Raw genomic sequence first — 27003 nt, forward strand, 5'->3', positions numbered from 1 at the left:
TTTTCTGTTCATAAATTACTAGCTGTGGCCCGAGACGCTTAAAAAAAAACTTGAGAGGTGTCAAGGGACACCCGGATGGAACGAAGTTCCTTTCTATTAATTAGTGAAGGAACCAATGTTTATTCTATGAATAAAAAACTTAAGTCTTCACAAGAAGTACATTTTATTTCTATGAATTTTCGTTATATATTGTCACGTCGTTGCCATGGTGAAGTAGCGCTCATTCGTCGTTAACATATTTACTATAGCAAAAAGTGTCGTGACAACTTTTCGTAAGAATTTTTTCCGTCTAGCCCCCTTTCACAACGCGCGATAAGGAACTTCGTTCCAAAAACTTAAAAAGTAGTCTATGTTTTCTTCCTAACTGTTTTATATCTGTGCAAAATTTTATCAAAATCCATTGAGCCGTTCCGGAGATACCTTCAAACATTCATCCATACATCCAAACATTCGCATCTATATTATTAGTAAGAATGTTAGTATAAAAATAACCATAGGTGGGCACAGTTAATCAAAAAGTTAACTTCGTTAATCGTTAATTCGTTAAATAAAAATTTAACTTCGTTAATCGTTAAAGCGTTCAATTTACGAAAATTTAACGCAAGTTAAAGTTAACAGTTAAAGTTAATTTTTGTTTATATTACAAGTATAAGGCGCAAGCGGGAAATGGCCATACGAATAATCTCCGAATCGTATGGACCGATTTTGTCGAGAATTTCAATAGAACTTAGGCTATTTTTTACTGCGCTTACGAAATCTAGGGCGATCGCTAATCCTATCTATAGTTTAGTTATATAGTATACTAAAATATAATTTAGACAATAGGAGCGATGTACTAATGCCTGTACCATAATAATGACATAGCATGCACTAGTTACACATACTTATATACTACACTGACAATGATGGACAATTGACTTTTTCAGTCAATTTTTTATCGACAATCCGACGTCACGGAATTAGAGAGCTAACTAAATTTAGACAACATAAATTTTCTATTAAACAGTAAGAAGACATGTGATAATATTCAAAAGAAAACAATCAAAACTTTTGTGCAGTATTTACATTTATCTGTTACTATTTGCACCCGGATATTCATTTGCTCATACTCCAACAACTGGACATTTAATTTTATGTATAATTTGGTAATATTTTTTTATTTTATTTTAGCTAAGGGCCCACGAACAGACATCATTTTTTACGTACTTTTTGTTTATTAATATAGATTTATTAATAAAACTTCTAACATCAGAGGAAACTTATTATAACATTGATAAATAAACTATATAACCAATCCAGTGATACATCTCAACGCATCAAACTATACAACTGAGATGCCTTCGATAACTTCTATCATCTAATGATCTATCGTCCGATCTATTGTTATATGTTAAATCAAGTTAAATTACTCTCAGTGTATAGAGCATAAGTTACACGACATAACGAAAATAACCGATCGCGGGTGATGTCTTCTCTCTTTCTTATCACCTATAAAATCGTTATAGTTAATTAGTAAGAATATTTTTTGAATTATTTTCAACGACATTCGATTAATTTTAAAATAAACTTTCGATATACGTAAAAAAATCGATGTCTTTTTGTAAAGGTCACTTGTGGCGACATTTCATATATTAAATTTAGTATAACACAGTTTAACATTATTTCACTAACATAATTATTTTATCTTTTTCCTCATTCTTTCTCGTTTTGTCGTATACTTTTTTTTTGTAAACAAACAAATTATCTTCGCTATTGTCTTTGCGCAGCGCACGTGCATCCCCGACCATTAGAAGGGTTGGGGCCATAAATCCATCGAGTTCGTTATCGCATTCTCTGTGCGGCTGTCCATTTGATCCTTTGTTCATATTTTTGTTGTTGTTCAAATTATTTTTCGTTGACTATGAAGAAGCCCCAAAAAAACAAACGACGGTAATAAACACCTAAATCCCTTTTGTTTTTAAGGAACGTTTATTGCGTGCACATTTCGTCTTTCGAATTTTTAAATTTATTTTTCATTGTTTGTTTCTTATCTACGCAATGACAAAAAAATCCTATTTGTACACTTTTTCAAATGAACCATAAACTATTTTTTTTTTATATTTTTCGTTGTCTTTAAACTCCAACATTAAAGTAAATATTTTTGTCTGCAACAAAGTTTAGTTGTATTTTAGGTACGACGTTGAAGAGTAATGCACACTCGATTATTTTGATTGCTATTCAACGCAGAGTTTATCTTTTTTAATAGACTTGGCGTCTCACGTATAACAATTATTGTATTAAGAGTAAAGTGTTTTCGAACCTTATGTTGATTTTATAACAAAGTCTTGTTCTAAAAAAAGTGATGTTAAATAAATGAAAACCAGTTTTAATGTGAATAAAATGTAATAAAGACTTTTCGAGATATTTGTGTAAATGTGAAATAATTATTAAACTTTGAAGGTGTCTAGCGCCTAAACTTCGCAATATTTGATAGAGGTAAGTTTGTTTAAATCGTCACTATTTTCTAACAAGGATTCTGTGGTACTCTTTTGATCACGTCTATCCCGGCCGCTCGGTGTATTGTATTTGTATAACATGCATCACACTCGCTCGTTCTCGTTCTCTCTCGTTCTCGTTCACCATTCGACTCGCCGACGGTCGCCGAACATAGCCGAACTTACGAATGTAGCCTGTTGCATAATTTAAATAAAATGACAACATGTCAATAAGTGTCTATTGTAACAATTAACGGACTAAATTAACGGAAGTATAATTTAACGGAAGTTAACAAGAGCGTTAACACTTTTTGAATTTAACTTAAAAGTTAATCCGTTAAGGAAAATGTTAACTTCGTTAATTAACGATTAACGGATTAACGAGTTAATGCCCACCTTTGAAAATAACATTATTATGCTCTTATTAATACTGTTTTTATTAAATTCCAGGCGCGGATTTCATCCAGTCTACAGACAAGATGATGAATTGTTTATGAATAATCTATTTTTTTTTATTTAAATACGATTTGTATAGACTATGTTGCCATAAATAATGAAATAGTCATACAAAAAAATATTTCTCATAAAGATCAAATTAATTACGTAATAAATTCACATAATGTATCTTCATAAAATAAAGCTTGTAGATAACTTAATATGTAAAAATTAGGGCCTAACTACAAAAAAACTTACCGTGGGTTTCCGAGACCAAAATCTTTATAAAACATATCATCCCTGACATTATATTTGACAAAACAGAGATATTAAGTTGTTTAAACTTTCGTGAGACATCATAATTAATTAAGAAACGGCTTAACTCACGTTTTGATCGTCCGGTGACGGCACCGACTAGTTTCGGACCCGTCGGGGGTCCATTTTCAGGGCGAGTGTTTCTTCTGAGGACTTCCGAGGTCTCAATGCGAGACGCGACGCGACCGCGAAGTCCTCAGAAGAAACACTCGCCCTGAAGATGGACCCCCGACGGGTCTGAAACTAGTCGGTGCCGTCACCGGACGATCACACGTGAGTTAAGCCGTTTCTTAATTAATTAAACAGAGATATATTTTAAATGGAGATTTTTTGGTCTCAGAAACCCACAGTAAGTGTTATAATAAATCAATTTTGATTCTTTCAACTTACACGAGCATATGCTATATGTATAAGCTTTTTTTGGATATATCGATGGCTCCTACAAATAAGGGCTATTGATAACTTTTCAGGGGAAGCTTTAAAAGTTTCAACCATATAGAAAAACTAGCTGTCGCCCGCGACTTCGTCCGCGCGCAGTTAAAAAATGAGGGGGGGGGGTTATGAAAAATAGATGTTGTCAGATTCTCAGACCTACTGAATATGCTCACAAAATTTCATGAGAATCGGTCAAGCCGTTTCGGAGGAGTACGGTGACGAAAACTGTGACACGAGAATTTTATATATTAGATTGTCGTGTCACAGTTTTCGTCTATTTTTCATAACCCCCCCCCCCCCCATTTATTAACTGCGCGCGGACGGAGTCGCGGGCGACAGCTAATTTTATATATTAGATAGATCACATAAGACTTTTTACTTCAGCACAGAATAACAATTACACCTGTAAATGTGTATTTGTGTTAAGTGTACGTTGTTATCTAAACTAATAGGTAGCTTTTAACATAAACAAGTAAAAAAATCATCTATTTGTTACTTTTATCCTTTTACATAGGAGCCATCGATTTATATAAAGAAACATGGTCTTCTTAAATATTACGTTAAAGAATAAATTCGTATAATAAATAGGAAAAAAAATACTAAAAATTGTTTTGTGCGTTTCCATAGCAAAAATACATGTAAAAAAAACTTTATTTTTAAATGGACGTGAGTGATGGAATATGTTTCTAGACATGTGTTTCAACAATGAAAACGCTCTGGGTACAAGAATATTGTATATATCTACCTCTCTTAATATTTACTTCTATCTAAAATAATGTCATACTTTGTATAGAGTACAAAAGTTATGTCTTGTATTTTCAATAAATCTATACGTAAATATATAAATAATGCTAATTGTTGGTTTCTGAGATCAAAATCTCTTTATAAATCATATCGTCATCCCTCTCATTATCTTATATATATAAAAGAAAGTCGTGTTAGTTACACTATTTATAACTCAAGATCGGTTAAACTGATTTAGCTGAAAATTGATGGGGAGGTAGCTTAGAACTAGGAGACGGACATAGGAACTTTTTTATCTTGTGTGCATTTTTTTTATTCCGCGCGGACGAAGTCGCGGGTAAAAGCTAGTCTTTGATAAAACTGAGATAACAATTTTTTTATATAAGGTTTTTAGGTCTCAGAAACCCACGATTAATGTTTTAAAGCCAGATAAATATTACAGAATAATATCTAATTATATCTAACTAGCTTTTACCCGCGACTCCGTCCGCGCGGAATAAAAAATAGAAAACGGGGTAAAAATTATCCTATGTCCGTTTCCTGGTTTTAAGCTACCTGCCCACCTATTTTCAGTCAAATCGATTCAGCCGTTCTTGAGTTATAAATAGTGTAACTAACACGACTTTCTTTTATATATATAGATGAAAAAAAATCCATTCCAGTTATTTGTAAAATTACATTACAAGTGATGACATTTTGAATTACATAACAAAATGGTTGAAATTATTTCGTTTCTAGAGAAAATTAAATGGCTACTAAAAAAAAAAAACATTAACTTTATATGTCTTTAAATGTCTCTAAGCTCATACTTAAAATAAAATCTAGTATTTATTAATACGAGTGAATTTTTTTTTTTTTTAATTTTAGACCAAGTATGATATTTTGTAACAATTATGTTTAAGGTTTGTTTTTAATTTATTTTTTTTATTCACATGTAATTAGTAATTACTTTTTCAGTATGACCAGGAATATAAAAAACTTGTATTAAATACAAAAAAACTTTGTATTAAATATAAATGCCACTGCAATTAGTACCGTATAAAGTGTTGCAATGTAAAAGATTTTGGAACGAAGTTCCTTATCGCGCGTTGTGAAAGAGGGGCTAGACGGAAAAAAATCTTACGAAAAGTTGTCACGACACTGCTATAGTAACCATGGCAACGACGTGACAATATATAACGAAAATTCATAGAAATAAAATGTACTTCTTGTGAAGACTTAAGTTTTTTATTCATAGAATAAACATTGGTTCCTTCACTAATTAATTGAAAGGAACTTCGTTCCATCCGGGTGTCCCAACACACCTCTCAAGTTTTTTTTTATATTCCCGGTCAGACTATATCTAGGTTGTTTGGGCACAGTGTGATACATTGGATAGGTGGGGTTTTTGGTAGATTATAAAGTACATTGGTACAACCTGTGATTAATATAGCCTGGTTGTGATGCTCTAGTTTGGTTCTGTGCGGTGTTTTTTTTAAATCTTTTGTATAGACATAGTTGTACAAAAAATCCGAATTTTCCTTTAATGTATCGAACAATTTTTGTTAAGCCATTTTGAATTTACCTGCACTTATGTTAAGGTTCACTTTTCAATACATTTTGATTGTAAAAAAAGTTATTAGGATGAAATAAGTTTACTTTGAGCCGTTTTTTTTGGTAACAATACGTAACTAATTAAAAAAGTAGCTGAGTTTTATCTTTAAAAAATGTAAATCACTTCTTTTTGACAAAATTAAATCATGAATTACTATTTACTTTGAAAGTTTTTTTTTTATATATATGTAAGACTTGTAAATCAAGTCAAGTTCATGACAACTTAGAGGTCGAGTGCGATTTCTTATTGTAAGCTATGTAAATATGTTTTTAGATTATTACACTTAATGATAAAATACGTACTTTTTAATATATAGTCGTACTTGGATAAGCGAGAATCTGTCTACTATTCCGACGGACTACTTCCATGAGCGAGAAACTAGTGAAACCTCTATACGCGAGAAAAAAATCGCATTCCCTTGGACTCTCGCTTATCCTGGTTTGACTGTATTTGCTAATATCCATTTAACTCGCCCGCTCTTTCCACAAAACTGTTCTTAATGTAATCATTGTAATTATCACATTACAGTATGTGTCATAATTAAGTGTGGTGACGTTAATAAATATTGAAAATTATACATGATGTTTTATTTTTAATCATTTTTTTTAATTTACGATAAAAAATAAAAAGTCCAATGTTATTATAGAAATATTTATTTTCCTTAAACTTTTATTTAAATTACATCTAAATTATATAATAAAAACAAGTTTTATTTAGAAATCAAGCAAAGAATTAATAAAAATTAACAACAAACAAAACATAGACATTTGTAAAGACATCTCTGTTTTCTTCTAAGAGAATGTAAGAGATAACATGTGTCCATACAAATGTATAATAGTTTTCAGATATCATGGCAGCTCTTAACATCGCGTAAGTCGCGTAGAACACAATGTTAAGTGTAATGGAGCGCAGCGGATTTCGAAGCGCGCACATAACCTTGAGCCGCCAAAATATTTGAAAAGAACTATAAACTGACCAAAACCACAGTAATGTAGAAGAATTAATAAGGAAATTGCCACAACATTAACACAAACAGTACTTATATAGTACATCAATAAATTGGGCAAAATAAAAATAAATACTGCCAAATTTAGAATGGTCAATAAAGAACTACTTGTTCATTGGTTTCTAAGACCAAAATCCCTGTATAAAACATATTGTTATTTTTTTTTATTAAAGGTAATTGAGAGGGATAACGATATGTTTAAATAGGGATTTCGGTCTTAGAAACCAACTATAAGTGTTTAAAATTATTAGTATGTGGACTTTATAAAAATTTTTGGAAACTTTAACCACAGTATTGTAAGTCCGCTACACATCTTAAATTAAAACTGTACGTTTGTAGCTGGTTTAAAAAGTACATTTGTTATAAACCCATGCAATGAAAAAAAACCATTTGAAATTAAAATTTTATCATTCCTATTTTTCTTTTTTTTTCATATAATCACAACTTAAATACCTTGTATTCTTATTTGTGGTAATATTTTGCGGAATTACTTTTTATAATTAATACATTTAAATAATTGAAATTAACTCTCACATAAGTAGAGTGTTATAAATAAAGAAAGAATAGAAAATATTTCATATATGCTTATAAGTCGAACCTGGATAAGCGAGAGTTATTATCCGGATTCGAAGGACTACTTCCGAAAGCGAGAAACTCTGGATAGAGAGAAAACTCTATAAGCTAGAAACACAGGATTGAGAGAAACCTTTAAGAGCGAGAAACTCTGGGTATAGAGAAACCCCTAAAGGCGAGAAACTCTGGATAGAGAGAAACCTCTAAAAGCGAGAAATTCTGGATTGAGAACAACCTCTAAAAGCGAGAAGTTCTGGATAGAGAGAAACCTCTAAAAGCGAGAAATTCTGAATAGAGAGAAACCTCTAAAAGCGGGAAAAATCACGCAAAATCGCGGTTCATTGGATTCTCACTTATCAGTTTTCGACTATAAATATTATAACAATTTTAATATATTATTATTTTTATCAGTATAAATGTATCTGGAACATAACTTTTTATATAACAATAACTTACAAAGTAAAAAATTAAACTTTAATATATTAGATATATGTAAAGAGAAACCTGTCTCTTATATAAATAATATTTAAATCAACTAAAACATATAATAAAAGTACAATTCCACTGCGGAAATATGTATCACATTTAAACAATTTTTTCAACAATGTAAACCGACAGCATTGTTTTACTTGTTTTGTTTGGCTTTCCTCGCGTTAAAATCGACCACAGCCTGTACATCCTCTTTTAGGATTTTAACCATCGCTATCTTTTGCTTTCTATCTTGTGTGATAACATCTCTCATTCTAGATTTCATCTCTTCAAATATTTCATCAGACATTTCTTGTAATCTACAATATCATTACTGGTTAAATAAATTTAAAAAAAAAATGTCGACAAATTAAAATGATTTTTTAATTGCATAATAATGCATTGTCGTTAGAAGTACAATTTAAAAAATTTTTAGTTTCATATTGAAAAAAAATCAAATTATAAAACCCATTCATCCAAATAATTAGTTTCTAGACTTTGTGAAAATGTCATTTAATTTTCACAAAGCAATTAGGTAGAAAATATGTCAAATTAATATAAATAATTGCAGTATTATAGCTCTTATGACATTTTTGTAAGAGATTTCATACTAATTGGGAAGGTAATTAAATTCTCTGACTATACCTTTTGAATTTGTAATTGAGGTCCCTCAGCGTCTCCTCGTACACCTCGTGGTGTACCCTCTTCAGCTCACTGAACCTCTTCTGTGTCTCCACAAATGTCTTGATAAATCTAAAAAAAAAATATTTAAAGACTATTTGCAAATTTAGTTGCACAATTTACTACCCTTCACATTTTGCTACCCCTTTACAATTTTAAATTCAAAAATTATTTATTTTCGGACGAAAAAAATCTATATTATGTCACTTATACCACTTCCAAGAAAATTTTACTACCCCTGACCTATTTCCCACCCCCCCTTTTTTTACAAATAGACAAACATCAATACATTATTACCTTCTATCAGTGTTATGATGTATTTCTACGAGTGTTGTATCCAATTTCTCCAAAATACATCGAACATTCTCATCGTAGTTATGTCTTCCATCTGGGGTCATTTAAAAAGCAAAAAATAAAAAATAAACTCAAAAAAAAAATAAGTCAACTACCTTTTATATATAAATTCAAATGGTCTTGTGGTGGTTATATTTTTTTTTTGTCATCATAAAGAGTAGGCGTAAGAAATTATTTTCTTGGTTTCTATGTGAAAGTTTGATTTCAACAGTTTAAGAAATTTATTTGCAATTTTCCATTAATAAAAATGTTTAGAACCCCACATTTTTGCCTCGATTTTTTGACAATGTACAAATGTTTTCAGACATCTTAGAGGCTCTTAACTTCTTGCGAATCGTTCATGACCTTGAGCCGACAAGATATTTGAAATGACTTATACACGTATGTGTCTAAAATAATAGAAAACTTACCTCTACTAGTGCTGGTTATACATTGATCAAACCAATTATTTACAAAAGAAGAGGAGATATTCTCTGAGCTGTGTATTGGGGTATTAGATAATACACTTTCTATTTTCCTTTTTTTATTCATTTCTGGTAATTCAGAAGATTTTCTTTTAACTAATTTATTCACTGAATCTCTTAAAGATTCTCGCTTTGATGAATTTATATCTGAATTACGTGTCTTCATTGTACTAGATTTATTTGATAGTTTTGTTTTATAAAACAGATTTCTAACTTGTTTAATATTATCCGAATCTATAGAACGGTTGCTTTGTGATTGATTTTGATTCGGTTGTTCATCATGAAATAATATTATTGGAGATATTTGTGATTTCAGAGTTATATTTCTATTTAAATTATCCGATATTCTAGTATTTATTTTAGATCTAGAAACAGACTTATTTGAGTTGTAACTTCTAGGTTTATCTAATTCATCGACACTATGATTCGAACTTGTATCAGAATCACGAAGAGATGGCAGATATTTAATATAATCATCGGAAGATATTTTCGTAATGTTTATCGGAGTACTTTTCTTAGTACTAACACTTTCGATGTTATTTCGAAAACTTCTATTCGATGTTTGGTTTATTTGATCTTCTAGTCTTTCGTTTTGAAGTTGCAAATAAAGCTCTTTTATAGATTCGTTTTGTTCCTCGATTTCGAGATTTCTCGGTTCGATGGTTTTATTTAAAATGTCCTGATTCGGTGGTAAATCTTTGTAGCACAGTTCGAAATCTCCGTGTGCGGTTATAGGACATATGCCAACTGTATTGATTGATATTTCTGAGTTAGAATCCGCTGATATATCTATGACATATCTTGTAGGTTCAATCTCATTTCTTCTTTTATTCTTATTTTTATTTTTCTTAATGGATTTTATCAAATCATTTTTTTTACTGACGACAACCTTTTTAGTTGGCGTTTGTTTTTTCTGAGAACGCAATATTCTAGATGATTGTGAATTGTCCTGAGAATTTTGATGAATTTCAGCAAAATGTTCGATCTCTTGAACACCACATTCACTAGTTTGATCCAAATCCATGAGTAAATTTTGTGTTGTATTAAAATTTTCGAATTTCTCAGGACTCTCTGCGTACATTTCTCTAATTTTTTCCAATCTTTTAGGTGAAGCTGAAACATTAGCTACATTCTTATTAGGAATTGTTTCCACGGTCAATCCCGGCAAAGGACTTACTGTGGTATCAAAAGTTTCATTACATTTTATATAATTTGTAATTTTATTTAAATTTTTCTTTTTATTTTTCAAAGGAGATTTTTTCTTTTTCTCTAATTTAGTATTAACTCTTTTGTTATTTGCTTTGTGTTTGGTTTTAACATCTTGTAAAACTTCCATTTCATGTTCTGTCTCAATATTTGGTATCGGTTCTTTACCTATATTTCTTGGTGATCTTCTAAGTTCGAATGATGTATCCAGTGTTTCTGGAGGTGCTTCTCTCATTCTTTCATCTATAAGTGGCCTTTCTATCTTAATATTAAGTTTTGGTTTAGATTTAGCATTTTTTCTCGAATACGTCTTTTTCTTCTTATCCTGTTTAGATTTCTTTTCCAATGTACTTCTTTTAGGGGACAAATGTTTCACTGCAGATGTTTTAAAATTGTCTTCACTGTCGCTAGAGAAATTGTAAACATCAACATTCCCAAATGTGTTAGTTTTATTGACTAGTGTTACTTCTTGATTTGTATCAATATTGCTTTTAAGTGTATCAAATATATCATTCATCTTTTTAGTTTTTGGAGATATAAATATTTGTTTATTTTCTTTGGATTGCTTATTTCTTAATTTCTTTCTGTATTCATTACGTTCTTTTTCTATTTCTTTGTAAGACGTTATAGGAGTTCTTGTTTTATTGTACGTCTTTGTGTTAAGTGCAACTTTACTTATGTTTTCAGTTTCGTCGCATTTATCATTAAACTTATCATCTTTAGGTGAGTACAATTTACGCTTGTTTCGTAAAGTACGTTTATTTTTTGGAATACTTTCGTCCATATTATTCGAAGTATCAGAGACAGAACTGATATTTTTCGTATTCTTTGCAGTTTCTACATTCTTTGACATCACAGAATTTTCATTAGATTTTACTTTTGATTTTTTTTGTGTTTTACCATTGGGCTTTTTGGGATTTTTAAATTTTAATGTTATCTTTTTAATTGATTTAGCTTCTTTAACTGTAGGACTTTTGAAATCGTCTGTATCTTTAGTTGTGTTTTCTTCGTGTATTTCTTCTTGTGAATCTTGAATATTAGGATGTTTATCTACTATAGATGTTTCATGCAAATCTTCACATCTATCAAATTCATTACATATCGTATCTATAATATATTTCAAACACAACTGAACGTCCAAGTCTATATCAGAGTCATTTATTTTCAAATCCTCTTTCCGACGAGTATCTTCTTCACTAGGTTCAGATTCTGTTTCATTATGTTTTCTCGCTATCGAAGGACTGATAACTTCAGTAACAGGATTATTAGAAAAATGTTGTGAAAAAAATTCTTCCACTTTATCATTCGATACTTTAACTGGAAATATTTCAGACTCTTTCATGATGAACTCTTTAATGTTTCTCTTCTCGAAAAGTGTATTACTAAATTGAGTACCTTCAACAATCTCTTCGGAAGTTGAATTACTAATTACTGTGCAGCTTTTTCTTTTATTTGCTCTATTTTCATTAGTAATTTCTTTTAAAATAGGTTTATTAAGAGCTTCTTTGGGAACATCTGAATTGTCTTTATTTTTATCGCAACTAACATTGTTTGCGTTAAAGGCTTCTTGTACTAGAACATCTATTATATTTTCTGGATTTCTATTTTTAGGTAATCGTTCTAAAGTATCATTGATAACTGATTCGTCAGCGGATCCTATAGTAGCAACAAATAGACAACTAACGCTATTTTCTTCATCGGTTATAGCTGGCGATATGAGTTTTGTTTTTTTGACTTCTTTAGTTTTAGATTTTTCTGCTTGTGTAAAAGTGCTCTTTTGACATATACCAAAAGATTTCAATTTGAATGCGCTACTTCCACAGCTTCTGCCTGCATCTGATTCTGACGCTTCAGTGATTCTAGATAAACCGGGATAAGGAATTTTCATACGATCGTGTTTAATCTCATAATACGGTAATTCCTCTAACTTTTCGTGAAGCTGTAATTATTAATACAATCATATTATTATTTTATTTTATGATTAGTATTACCTAGTATAAAAATATTGAAAATAAATAACAAAAATAAATATTTACATTGTGAAGAGAAAAAATGTTGATACTTTAATCTAGATGAATTAATTCTCTTCATTACAGATGTGTCTACAGTTGAAACTCCAAGTAAAATATATTTTTTGTTTTGTTTATCCTACCCACTATATATGGACAGGTTATAAGTGGTATTTTGTGTCTATTGTTTTCCGCCATTTTGATATTAAATGTGGGGGTTGTTGGAAATTTGAATTAATAATAGAATAGAAATCCTACAGGTACTATAGAGGTCTGTGATCATATCTTTATGAAGTTCTCTTCGCAAATTACACAGTATAGTAGTTTACAGATATCTTGGCGGTTCTGAACTTCGAGCGAGTCGCTGCGTAGAACACAATTTTAGTTGTATCAGTGGAAGGGATTACCTTACCCGCCAAGATATTTGAATTGAATTATACATATTTTAATAATAATGGTTTACCTGTGCCAATGACGTCGTCGACGCCGAGGATGCTAGAATCTCCGAAGCAACAGTCCTAGATTTTACAACGTATCCTAAAATAAAATAATAAAGTATAGGCTAACAAACTTATATGAACCGGAGAACATTAGTGAAACTAAATTACGACAGAACTTTAGCGCCTCCTGTCAATGTCAAAAAGTGTCTATTGTTAAGTGCTATTTTCTGTGCCCAAGTAGATTTTATGTATTTTCTAACATATGTTACAGCAGCGCCTCTCACCGGGTCAGATTAATTTGTCGGACTATACTAAGTTTATAAAAAAAAATCTATTTGAAAAACTATTTACTTTTTTATTAAAAACATATGGTCTACAGTCGAAATATATTATTAAAAAGCATTACAGGTGACCCCCGGGCCGAAGTTACTAAGCCCTGTACTATAAAGTTACCATTCATTTTAGTCTAAAAAAATCTAAATAATCACCATTTTAGCTACACACATCAAAAAAGTCTAAGCAACACATACTGTTTCAAGTTATTAATCAATTATTTAATCATTTTTTACCAAGTAGGTAATACTTATGTAAACTTTTTTGATCTATAGGACATACTGGCTGGTTGTGAAAAAAAATCGAGTATCATTTGTTTTTTTTTTTCACATATTCAAAAGCGAATGCATTTGTTCGAATTTTACAGCGTTTTCTTTGCTTGTTAAAATTTAGTATTCGGTATCAATTTTAAGATTCAAACAATAATTAAAAAAGTTTTGAACAAATTTGAATTTTGAGACATTTTTTACGTTATGGAGCGACGTCATTTGAACGCAGATGAAATGCAGAGAGCTGTAGGGATGTTGCAAGCGGGAAGAACTCAATCTCAGGTATCTCGGTATTTTGGTATCAATAGAAGCGTTATTTGCCGTGTTCATCAGCGTTAAACTAACACGGGAGATCCTGCTGAGCAGCACCCAGGTCGAGGAAGGTGTACAACAACACGGCAAGATCGATACATACAACTGACTGAAAGACGCCAGCCGATGTTAACCGCCCGAGAGATAGGTTTGAGGCTACAAAATTCAAGTAGTCTTGTTGTTAGCTTCCAAACTGTGTGAAATCGATTGCATGAGTATGGCCTACGAGCACGACGGCCAATTAGGTGCCCACCGATACGTCACGGGAATCGCGCTCGTCGAAATGAATGGTTTAGGCAACACATTATATGGACCCCGAAACAATGGGATAAAATTTTATTTTGCGATGAGTCTCGATTTGGGTTCTAGCCTGATACTAGAAGGGTAAGAGTGTACCGTTGTCCTGGAAATACTGAAAGACTGAGGTGGCTTCAGGAAGTGCATCCACACAACGACTTAACAGTTATGGTATGGGTGGGTATTATGAAGAACAGACGAACTGAGCTCGTTTTTGTAAATGGTAACATGAACGCTGTAAATTACGTTGAAGATGTTCTAAGACCTTATGTCCATCCATTCGCACAAGCGCTTGGCTTCGATTTCACCTTGATGCATGACAATGCGCGTTCGCATACAGCTTTGCACACACGGGAGTACTTGGCAAGGGAAAACTTCCTGGTATTGCCTTGGCCTGCACAATCGCCAGACCTCAACCCCATCGAGCATGCGCGGGACATGCTCCAGAGACGTGTTTTAAATGACTTGGATGGAGTGACAACAACCCAACAACTGATGGACTTACTAAAATTTCATTGGGAGCAATTGCCGTAGGATCACATTAACAGTCTCATCGATTCTATGAATAATCGGTGCCAGCAAGTTCTCCATAACAGAGGAGACCACACTTTGTATTAATTTATGCAATTTTTGTACAACCATTTAATTTTACTTTAAGTTTAGTTGATTAGGCACCTTACTTTGTACTACGTACAAACATTCCTTACTCGTAATTATTGGTTATTAAGATTATTAAAAAGTAAATAAAAAAAAACAATTGTTGTTTAATATTAAAAAAGCATTAATAAATAATAAAAGTACGAAAATACTAAGGATTTAATGCGAAAACACATTGTAAAATTGAAATTTATATGTGTTGCTTAGACTTTTTTGATGTGTATATTTATTACTAAGAAATAACAATCAAAGGTATGACATTTCTGTAAGAATATTAACTTGTGTAAGCGGGATTTGATTTGGCACATGAAGAACAAGAGTACTTTTCACTCCGACGTGCCAACTCGTATTATACTAATGTTATCAAATTAACAAAGATAAAATATCACAAGAAACATTAAATACGAATTAAAGAAATAATAAATATTGATATAACTTTGTTGTAAGTAAAGATTATTTCAAACTAGCTTTTACCCGCGACTTCGTCCGCGCGGAATAAAAGAAATGCACACAAGATAAAAACAGTTCCTATGTCCGTCTCCTAGTTCTAAGCTACCTCCCCATCAATTTTCAACTAAATCAGTTCGACCGATGTTGAGTTATAAACAGTGTAACTAACACGACTTTCTTTTATATATATAGAAGATGAAGATAAGAAATTGTTATTGATAAAATTACGTACAACTGTTCACAGTTTCCTTACCTGTTCTTCTTTTTGGACGTACAGATGGAATAGAAAATGTCGTATCTTCCTCCTAAAGTAAAACACAAACAATTATAATGTAAGAAAATATTTTCAACTACCCTCCATAACTGTCACAACATACCTATTATTTGTTTTTTTTTTATTTATTTATTAAGGCATTGGATATCGGTGTCCTTTAGCCTTGTTATTTGATATATTTATCAATGTTGCCATCACAAATTGAAAAAAATTAAATTATAGTACTTATATAATTTTTTTTATTTTAATTTCAGTCTTGTTTACAGTCATTATATAAAAGGTAATAAATACATTCTTTATTTTTTTTATAAATATTTTTTTTTTGTTTTTCATACTTACAGATGTATCTTGACGAGTGTTGTTCTTTTGAGGAGATATGGGGATACCATTTTCAATGTCAAAAAGTACCTAAAATTGGAGAAAAAAAAATTAAATAACATTTTATGATTGTACATGCAGTATTATATACATGGAAGCTTTATATACCTGATATTTATGAGCGAAAATTCTTCTTAACGCTGAATCAACCTTGCCCATATCACATTTAGTACTGACCACAATCTTAATTTCTTTACAGTTTTCATTACTCAGGCTGATTGTAGACGGTATTAAATGTGCTGGCTCCAATGTCTTTACAAATATTGTCACTTCCTGAGCTATTCTGTAATTACATTTTAATAGTTAAAGATAAGTGGCAATTTCGCTAAAATATTGAAGTCAACGCTGCTCAAAGACAACATAAGAGATAGCAGATGGATTAAAGAATGGGAAGATTTTTCCCTTACGTCTTCTCCCCTGCCAAATCCACATTTCTTTCTCATCTTTAGCTTATAAAAATTAGTGGGGAAGAGGAAGATATCTCAAATTAGTCCTTTGACTTGCACATTCATCAGACTGTACGCGGAATTTCTTCCACTTGTGACATGTCTTCTGTGTGGTGGTGGTATTGCTGATGATGAGGTCCATTCATGCAACAGATGTTGCTGATGTCTACCATTGTTAAATATTAAAGTCTAATATATATAAGATTAACAAAGTTTACTTTCGTAATTTCGCTGCGTCAGTATTAACTTCGTTTATAACGAGAGCCTCACAAGCCTCTGCGTGTAATCCACAACCTAAAGTACGCAGCAGCCTAGGCTCCAACATCACAGTTAGACATTTAGTACTTGTGTTTATGTCTAGCCAATTGTAACATTTCTCTGAGCCCTGGTAACCGTTGATAATTCAAATAAGAGATTTAACATAGAGATTAAAAAAAACTTAAGCAATTGCTTTATTTTTTTCCCATGTTTTATTATAATAATAATAATTGTATTTGTTTAAAAAAAAAGAAAAATTAAAACAAGATATTGACAACTACATTGTACTATCAGGGTTTCTGACGGTATTCCATCTTAAAGGCTTGCAGTTTAAAAAATCTATACGCATTGAGATGATGACGCGGACAATAACCAATAGGACGCAGCTTTTATATCTGTCTGTACGAAATAAGGTCGGTCAGTGGTTAACGACTAATTGTTTTTTAAACTCTGCTGCCTTATTCGTTATTTTGAAAGAAGGAGTGGACTTTGTCTCAAGGAACAAGGCAATTTTTCTTTAAGTGGAACACCGCGAATGGCCCTGACTGTACCTGCCACAAAACGTATAAAAATAGTATTTTTAAGACTATGTAACGTATTCTATTTTATATTTCTACACAACCATTATTAGAGATACTGCTTTATAACTCTAAAACTCTACCGCTAAAAATAAAGAGGTGTAATGTAAATCTTACTATCTTACTAATATGTTAAATGCGAATGTTTAGATGGATGGATGTTTGAAGGTATCTCTGGAACGGCTCAACGGATCTTAATGAAATTTGGCACAGATGTAGAACATAGTCTGGAAGAACACATAGACTACTTATTATCCATTTTAATTCCGCGCGGACGGAGCCGCGGGAGACAGCTAGTTATGAAATATGTGAAAAATAATGAAAGAACTCACTGTAATGACAACAATTTGTCCTATAATTAATTTCTTACAAATAACTGAAGTTATGAGATCACTACGAGCGTTGTGTGCGTTTAGGAAGTCTCTGGTATCCTTAAAATTAAAGAAATCCTTGTTATTAGTTCGTCAAATGATGATGATTCTGTTTTTTTATTATTTATTACGCATAATGACAAATGCAAATTTAAAAAATTGCCAAATTGCCTAACTACAAATAGACGTAAAGTTTGACTCTGGTAATACCTGGAAAAAATCCTTCCAAGGTCTTTCAACAAACATAGTAACAGTCTCTTTGTCATACAAGTTGTTGGGAAACCATTTTAAAGCAGCATCTCGTCTTACTTCTTGTACATATCGAGGCAATAACCAACGGAGCAGGGTCTCCATAATGCTGTACTGGACCGCCGCATCACCACATGATGATAACAATGTTGCCAGTTTTATGCTTTAAAATAAATTGAAAAAAAATACTTCAAAACACCATTGAAGTTAAACGAATGTTGTACATTCGTTGGAAGTAAATCATCGCAATAAGTCTTTCCGTGAGTTAACACTGCCGAAACATTTGTACGAAAACATATACTCTCATTCTTTGAATAAAACAAATTCAGAAAGGTAGGGTAGGGAAGTGGGTTTTATGGAGGAGGAGATGGATAGGAAGGGGAAATATTCTCTTTTTGTGCGTCTCCTCCTCCGACGATTAAAGGTAGGCAACGCATCTGCAATTACAGATGTCTATGAACAGCGGTCGCTTCGCCATTTCGGCGAATTTCAGTGACGGCTTGCTCGTTGGCCACCTTACAATATAAAAAAAGACAAAAAATTGTTTTAGTAGATGTTTCGACAGTGGAAACTCACAGTGAAAAATAGTATTTTTACACTAAAAACTTACAAGTAAACTTCAAAATGACTTCTCAATGCAACACGTATTTCCCTACTGCAAGCGACACTGCAAGCGTTCAAAGCGCAAAGGATCTTGTATCGCTGGTTGATATCGGGCCTTGTATGAGTAGCCAGGTCAAGTAGACACTCCGCTGTCTCCTTTACTATTACATCATTAAGCTTACACTCTTTTAATCCTAATTCCTGCAATGTTTTATTACTTTAAGGTTATAATGAAAAAAAACTTGACATATTACAAAGATCAGGACTGACCTCGGGGAGTAAGAAATAATAAAGACGTGCCAAAATGGAGTCCACCCAAAAAAAAAAAGACTGTCTCAACGCATTTTTCATCTTTGGCGCGGAAAGATTAAATTAACGAATTGAAACCCTTGACTATGACATCTTAGATAAGAAGCTTAACCAAGGCTTTATGGAGTTCTTGAGATGAGTAGGGATTTTAATGTTATATTTTTGAGGTTACGTAACATTTAAAAAAAATACCTTTACAAACTTCAGTATTGATTGCAAGAACGGCCACCAATTATTATTATGGATAATCAGATGTTTGCGCAAAGCATTTAACCAGTACTGTAGTAGTAAAATTAGTTCCTTTCCAAGCAAATCCCATGTTTTTGACGGCGGATTAAGTAACAGAAGATCAAATATTTTAATACCAGCACCGTTCTCCTCGTATTTACTGAAATACTAAAACAGACAAAATTTGAATGGAAACTATTTTCTTAATTTTGACATGTATAACAGTATTTTTAATCGTACATTAAATTTTTACCTCAATTTCAAATGATTTTATTTTGTTTAAAGCTTGTATTGTGGACATGTTTAATTCTATTTTAGAACTTGCAAAATTAGATACAACATATTGAGATACTTGCATATATTGATTTAAATTACACACTGTTTTTAAATGCTCAATCACATCCATGTTCAATTAAATGAATTGAAAAAAATTAATTGAATTTAAATTTTTTGTGAAAAGCGGGAATATCACGACGACGCGATTATAGATAATAAAAGATCATGGAAGACCAATGATAATGGGAAAATAATACAGACCTTACTATGCTAACATTGCCATAATAAAATACTTAATGCTAGTAGTTTGTAACTGAAAACGTATTTAGGATAACGAATAAGTTGCATTTTAAGAGTAATTTTGATTTCTAAAAAATACAAATAAGTTGTCTTTTCAGTAAAAGATTAACAGATCAATTTTAAAAATTGATTCTGGTAACCCTTATTCCTATTTATTATTAAATTCTCAATATTTCTTCTATGAAGCTTAATTGTCTTCGAATTTTGTCTTTCTGTAACATATTAACATTATAACAAAGGAAACTTTCCGAGGATTAAATCATTTTCAAATGCTTGGTGCACTTCTAGGGATTCTAGTAGATTCTAGTAACATTTTCTACTTTTAACTAGGCAACATTTAGGTTCGTTGGATTGACTTTTTTAGTATATGCTCTTTGGATAGACGGCAAATTGTCGAGGATCGGTTGTCCTTGTGTTGTGCTGTATGAAATGAACAGTTTATCGTAAAACAGTCGTGAAATCGTGTTAAATACGATCGCAAAGTGTTCTGGTGATAAAAATGACGCGATAATATCCAGTGAATCATTACATTCAGTTATTATACTTCGGCTATCTTGTTCAGCATTAGTTAAGTGTTATGATATGATCATAGCGCACGGTTCGGCCTCCTTAAACCAGTCGATATTATGTGGCCCGAAAGCCAAAGCGACATAAAAGCTTTTCAATTATGATCCCCATGGTGTATACAGTATATGGTTTTGCCATATTTTTTATAGTCGCTTGGGTGTGTCTGTGGTTAATTCACATAATGGCTTTATCGTATTCTAAATGGAAATTACACAGGACAGTAGACCGGTCGCCACCAGAACAACCATATCCAGGAGTTTCAATACTAAAACCCTTGACGGGTGTGGATCCCAATTTATTTTCTAACTTAGAAACATTTTTCACCCTGGATTACCCGACATACGAAGTGTTATTTTGTGTAGAAAGTGAACATGATCCTGCAGTAATGTTGGTGAACAGCCTTTTACACAAGTATCCACACATTGAAGCGCGGCTTTTCATCGGCGGAATGTGCGTCGGTGTCAATCCTAAAATCAACAACATGCAACCGGCGTATTTGGCGGCAAAATATCCTATGATTCTAATAAGCGATGCCGGAATTCGGATGCGGGAGGACACTCTCCTCGATATGGTACAACATATGCGAGAAGACGTCGCGATCGTTCACCAAATGCCGTTCGTGTGTGACGCTGAAGGGTTTGCAGCAGTTTACGAGAAAGTCTACTTCGGTACGGCCCAGGCTCGTATGTATCTTGGTGCAGACTTTCTGGGCATAAATTGTCACGTCGGCATGTCTTCTTTAATGCGAAGGTGCGCTTTAGAAGAGAGCGGAGGATTGGCAGCTTTTGGTGAATACTTGGCGGAAGATTACTTCATGGCAAAAGCTGTGGTGTCTCGAGGATGGCGGATGCGGGTGGCCTCCCTGCCGGCGCTGCAAAACTCCGGTACGCGGTCGGTGGGGGCACTACAGGCGCGGTTAACGCGCTGGGCTCGCCTCCGCATCGCCATGGTGCCAACTACGGCGCTGCTGGAGCCCCTTAGCGAGTGCATGCCCCTCGGCGCCGGCGCAGCGTGGGCTGCCGGTCAGTTGTTCGGGGCGGAACCTTTGCCATTTTTCCTGGTGCATGTGCTAGCGTGGTTTCTATCGGACTGGTTGATACTCCGTTCGGTGCAGAATGGGTCGCCGCCGTTCACTAAAGTGCAGTTCCTCCTCGGGTGGGTGTGGAGCGAGTGCTGTGCGCCGTTCGTCCTCGCGGCTGCCCTGCTAAACCCCGAGATCTCGTGGCGGACTCGCTGCTATCGGTTAGACTGGGGTGGTCGCGCGCACGAACTCAAGCCTAAGCTCAAGTTCTGAACGAGACCCTCGCTTTACAAAAGCTTTAATTTGGTGAATGTTTCGGTTACATTTTGTACTGCCAGCATGCAGGTCGCAAGGTTGATATTCCTCGCTGCCGTATATGAATGAGTGTTTATAATATTAGCATAAGGTTTTATTTTAACTGCTATTTATAATTTTAAAAGAAACGGTGGGTACTTGTTATTCTTGTTTTAGAAAGTTTTGAATGTTTATAGATTTAATGACACAGGCTGTTGTATCCATACCTGTGGTAATTGTTTAATTTTACCATTTGTGATTTGCCATAATAATATTGTTTCCGCAGTGGCCACTGTTTGAGACATAATAGTCCTTCAGTGTTGACACACAATTCTATCAAAAGATGTGATTCATTCGTACTACTCATAATCAATAATAGGGTTTAAAGTTCAATTACTTATTTCCATTCATACACATGAAAAAACTTTTTATTTTTTTTAGTTATTACTTTTTTCTCTGAAAAATAAAACTTTATCCAACATTGAATTTCTTCTAGTCTTATTTATTTAAGATCAAACATAAAGAAACATTCATTAAAATACACAATATCAAGTCCTGCTATGTAATAATAGTACTTATTTTGTAACAAACAAGTTATCTTTCATAATTGGGCTGGAACCAATTCTTACATATTCATTTATATATTAGGTATGTTAAATCTAGTTTACATTCTTCGTTAAACATAATGAAGTTAGGAACAGTTCGTACCACTCAATAATTTAAAAAAAGTGAAATATTCACACAGTATTTGAACTATCTTTTGTCAACTTATATGGGTTTTCAAAATATATTTGACCATTTTTCATTATCAAGCTGTACAAAAGATTCCAAAAATTCTTGTTAGTACTATTTTTAAAATATACAGGGTGTTATTTTCTATAATATCAATAATTAAAATTAATTTATCTTGAGAATTATCTGAATTTAAGTCTGTTCTGTTTGTATGTTTTTTTTCTATATGAATATTGGTTGTGAACAGTTCATAATAATTTACTAATCCATATTAAACACCATGTACCTTTGGACTATGAAAGGTATAGGAAAATTAAAGACAATGGCCTGAGTTGGGACCAAAAATGAGGTTTGTGTTTCATTTTGTAAAAATTTAAAACTAAAAGACAATGTAAAAAAAAAACCTTACTTTATATTTTAACCAAAGAGTGTTGAGAGACAAGACTGGGGGTATAGGTATGTCCAAAGGTACAAAAGCACCCTGCTAATAAATTTATACATTACCCGAGCCATCCAACGGAAAGAGTCACATGTTATAGAAATCCCATAGGACAGGGGCTAATCTTTATGTATCAATATGCCATATTTATATGTTGGTCATAAATGTGCCGCCTAAAAGTTTTTTTTTTTTTTAATTTCGTACCATAGATCACTTGTATTTGCGCCTGTATTAAAAATTTCACAATCTTCTTAGTGCATGATTAATTTTGTGATCAGTGATGGGCCCAAAATATTTTATTGCTTGCCCTGATATGAGATGTAACTCTTTACATTGGATGGGTTATATTGTAACTCATCAAGCACTTTATCTATATTACTTTTGTGTAATGGTTACATATAGACCAGGAACATTATAAAAATACTCAATGCTGTTGTGTTTAGTTAAGTCTGCTTAAAATTATATACATTACTTTATTTGTAACAATGCACACATTATCCAAGTAACACAGACTCACAAGTCAATGTCATGGTATCTATTATGTGTCTATTGTTTCTAGGGCTATTCACTTTATATACTATGTTATATACTACACCTATTGCTAGAGTTAATATACCACTCTAGCCCTGATTCGTATGATAATGACGTCTAAATTAATTATTTTTAAATTGTTCAATAAAAATCAACATTGTTTTGTTTTCAATTTGGGAATATAAACATCACCTTATTTTATTGCCTCATTTATTTCATAGAATAAATAGGAGTAAATGATTATACAATTGCATGTAGAAATTTTATTTCGAAGACATCATGTGGTTAATTTATTAATTTTAATGAAATATATATAGTCGAACCTAGATAAACTTGAGTATGACGGCAATATTTTCCTCCCCTATAGAGGTTGCTCTTTAATCTGAGTTTCTTGCATATATAGGGTGACTGTCGGTACTGGATAATGACTGAGAGTCATTTTCTGTATATATAATAAAATTGTTTTAGGGTCTGTTGTTTCACTAAATCACCAAACAATTTTATTTTCTTTATATCCATTTAAGTGTTTATGTTATATTTTTAATTATATATATTAGGATATCTTAATTATTTTATTATTCTATATGTAATTCTCAGCTTTTAGTATTTGAACACATGCTTTAAGGTGAATAGTATTTATAAACATCCTGTATAAAACATATAACTTCTCTTATTCTGCTTCAAAAAACTGATTTAACAATGTTTTTGTGGGGGTGTTTCTGCGAAGGAAATTATTCTTGTTTTGTACTATGCTAGTACAGTAGAACAATAGCGCTTAATATCAGTGCTAGAATACAAATGTTATAATTTAAACACTAACTGATGCCAGTTAGCTCATACAGTCCATGCCAGATCAACACTACTGTCATACTGTACTGGCATAATGTAAACCAGGGTATCATGTTTACATTACTTTTTAATCAACCAACACAGTTACTTTTGTTTTTTACATATAATATATATATATATATATATATATATATATATATATATATATATTATACTAGCTGTCGCCCGCGACTCCGTCCGCGCGGTTAAAAAAAAATGAAAAATAGATGTTGGCCGATTCTCAGACCTACTGAATATGCTCACAAAATTTCATGAGAATCGGTCAAGACGTTTCGGAGGAGTACGGTGACGAAAACTGTGACACGAGAATTTTATATATTAGATTTTGCGTTAAACTATCAGTATAGTATGCTAAAAAATAAAAATCAATTTGAATGTATTCCTGTGCACTTTGCATTCTCGGAGACATCCGTATAATCAAATTTAAAGGATAAGTGTTAATATCCTGAAAGGCGGTGCAAATATAACTCTCCACTGTACAGTTGACTTCGTTCACGGTATTCCAGTTACAAAAAAATGCCTCATTCTATAAACCGAACTTTTTAAATATAAGGAAATAAACAAATTAGAAGCATTTTCCACATTAAATCATATTTTCATAACAATAGCTTACAAATTTCAGATCAATTACTAATTTTGACCTGAATAAACTTTTTACATTATCGTGTTGTACGTGGAATACAACCAGCAAGCCCAACTGTACCTTTTTATTCACTTAAAACATTACGCATCAAATACAGACTGTACTGTTGTAAGATAATAAGATGACGTCGAAACGATCCGGTTTTGCAAGCTTGTTGGCGGAAAAAACAATGTACGAGTACACTAAGGTAACTCGTTATGCCGTCGATTGCCCATTTCTTTGTTGAACAAAAATTTATTGATCCACGAAAATAACGTAAAATCAATCTAGTGGTTACTATTTACCGTTGAGCAGGGTCAAGGTTATACTGATAGGCTCGGTATTGTTTCTGGAAGTAGAACGTTTGGTAATTACATTTCGTTCTGTATCAATTTTTAAAAAGTACATTAGACACGTTCGAATTCGGCTGTTCAGTGTAAGCCGTTATTTATCCAGTCTTGAATTCGATTTCAAATTAATATTAAATTCACGTTAAGTTTTTGAAAAATAAACTGTCTATTTTGACATATGACATAATAATCAATCTATAAACAATTTATGACTTTTATTGGTAAATTAAAAAGTTATGGTTAAAAAAAGCGCGCGATTCCGACTCAAACGGTTGTATAAACACATGTTACGCGTTGAATGTATTTTTTTTTTAAATTTCGCAAGTGGTAAGCATTGGTACAAATAGGTTGAACTAATTCCTGACATAATTTTTCTATGACTACAATTTTGTTGGCACGACATTTCTGCATAGCTTAATGATGCACTGACTTGTGACTCATTGGCCAACAAATAAAGTTTGATAGATACTCAAACTGACACAGTCACCATGGCAATCAGAACCCTTTTATTACTATTATACCCCGTTCACACTAGGCCAGCTCAGTAGGCTAGTCCCTCTCGAAATCAGCGCTGACATACAACTGGCCTAATGTGGACCCATGGAAGCCAATAAGCCAGTCTGACTGATAACTGGGATGGCGTTATACTTTCCAGGCCAGTTTGGCCATTCCGCCGCAACAGGCACAGTCTGGGACAGGCCAGTCCAGTTCTGACTAAACAGTCGTATAGGTACCACACGTTGTTATTTTATCTAGTCTGTTTAATCTGAAAGTGCTATTATTTGTCATTTTTGCTTTTGTGAATAAAAATGTATTAAGACTTGGACGGAATTAAATATAAAAAATAGAGCTACGGCTTTCGAACTCTATTTTTTCCATCCGTAGTTGCATTACGGTTAATGCAATACGGATGTACTACGGATGGAAATAAAGCTGTACCTATTGATAGAATGGTAACTAAAATTGCTTTTTGAAGTTATAAAATATATTTTTGTTGCTAATTTATGCTCCCCCGGATCTTCCGCCTTGAGCTGCTTTAATAGTAAAGCCGACCCCCCTTATCTCGTTCACTAATCCACTTTCTAACCCAAGGTTTTTTTTTATTTAACTCAACATAGTTAATTTCTTTTACAATTTCCTGAAGTACTAAATTGAAGGCTTGCTTATGTAGCGTATTCCATTTTTTTATTTCGACGACATTGTCCCTGTAGTCATTACTAAGCCAAGCCTCAGACTGGACTGGCGAAATGTGGACAACGCCGTCCATGAAAGGCCAGCGCGACTGGCCTGGTGTGAACAAGGTATTAGATTACGAACTAAGACGGCTGTTAAGTACCGGATACATCATATTTTTTTCTAACGTTATCAAAATCACCAGATGTAAACACCATACAACACTTCAATACAAAATTTACGAATTCTTATTACATTTAACGAATTTTAATACGGCCAATAGACAAAAATCAATTGCGGGTTGGTGTATTAATCAATATTTAAAAATCAATACATATTCTCAACTAATGACACACCAGGGAATAATACGAATCGAATGACATCACGGTCAAACTGTTTAGGCTACAGGTCACAATAGCACGGACACCATTATTCATTAAAAACATTACCCTCCTGTTAGTCGTATAATTATCTAAACTAAAACAATTTGACGAAAGTATAAGTTTTATTGAAAAAAAAACTATTACTCTATCCATAGGTTGGGGCGTTTCGATAGTTAATATGTTGTTTTAAAATCTTTAATTGCCTTTTAATTATTTCTCATGTCAGATGCTGAAAAGTTTTCTCCCTCTTGGAAAT

At 32.7% G+C, this 27003-nt stretch overlaps 2 protein-coding genes across 2 annotated transcripts; one reads left to right on the forward strand and one right to left on the reverse strand.

Moving 5' to 3' along the window:
• Nucleotides 1-8201: 8201 nt before the first annotated feature.
• LOC106714752 lies at nucleotides 8202-19616 on the reverse strand. The gene is made up of 14 exons (XM_045684370.1): nucleotides 19464-19616; nucleotides 19175-19378; nucleotides 18681-18874; nucleotides 18032-18233; nucleotides 17783-17881; nucleotides 16833-16999; nucleotides 16277-16451; nucleotides 16130-16198; nucleotides 15770-15821; nucleotides 13222-13295; nucleotides 9490-12688; nucleotides 9023-9113; nucleotides 8690-8797; nucleotides 8202-8364 (listed from the first exon to the last, which is right to left on the reverse strand). Exons 1-14 carry the CDS (start codon nucleotides 19614-19616, stop codon nucleotides 8202-8204), a joined length of 4950 nt encoding a protein of 1649 aa, XP_045540326.1.
• A 528-nt stretch (nucleotides 19617-20144) lies between these two features.
• On the forward strand, nucleotides 20145-22143 carry LOC106714974 (ceramide glucosyltransferase). Its single transcript, XM_014508137.2, has one exon. The coding sequence runs from the start codon at nucleotides 20454-20456 to the stop codon at nucleotides 21645-21647; it is 1194 nt and encodes a 397-aa protein (XP_014363623.2). The 5' UTR covers nucleotides 20145-20453; the 3' UTR covers nucleotides 21648-22143.
• Nucleotides 22144-27003: the final 4860 nt, after the last annotated feature.

The sequence above is a fragment of the Papilio machaon genome, chromosome 26, assembly GCF_912999745.1.
Source record: "Papilio machaon chromosome 26, ilPapMach1.1, whole genome shotgun sequence".
NCBI lineage: Eukaryota > Metazoa > Arthropoda > Insecta > Lepidoptera > Papilionidae > Papilio > Papilio machaon.

What these genes read in the sequence shown, in the direction of transcription:
- LOC106714974 (XM_014508137.2), top strand. Translation starts at nt 20,454, where the DNA reads ATGATCCCCATGGTGTATACAGTATATGGTTTTGCCATATTTTTTATA.
- LOC106714752 (XM_045684370.1), bottom strand. Translation starts at nt 19,616, where the DNA reads ATGGATGTGATTGAGCATTTAAAAACAGTGTGTAATTTAAATCAATAT. An exon ending in CAATACTGAAGTTTGTAAAG is followed by an intron (nt 18,875 to 19,174) that starts GTATTTTTTTTA and finishes AAAACATTGCAG; the next exon opens with GAATTAGGATTAAAAGAGTG. An exon ending in CGACGACGTCATTGGCACAG is followed by an intron (nt 12,689 to 13,221) that starts GTAAACCATTAT and finishes TAATAATTACAG; the next exon opens with CTTCACGAAAAGTTAGAGGA.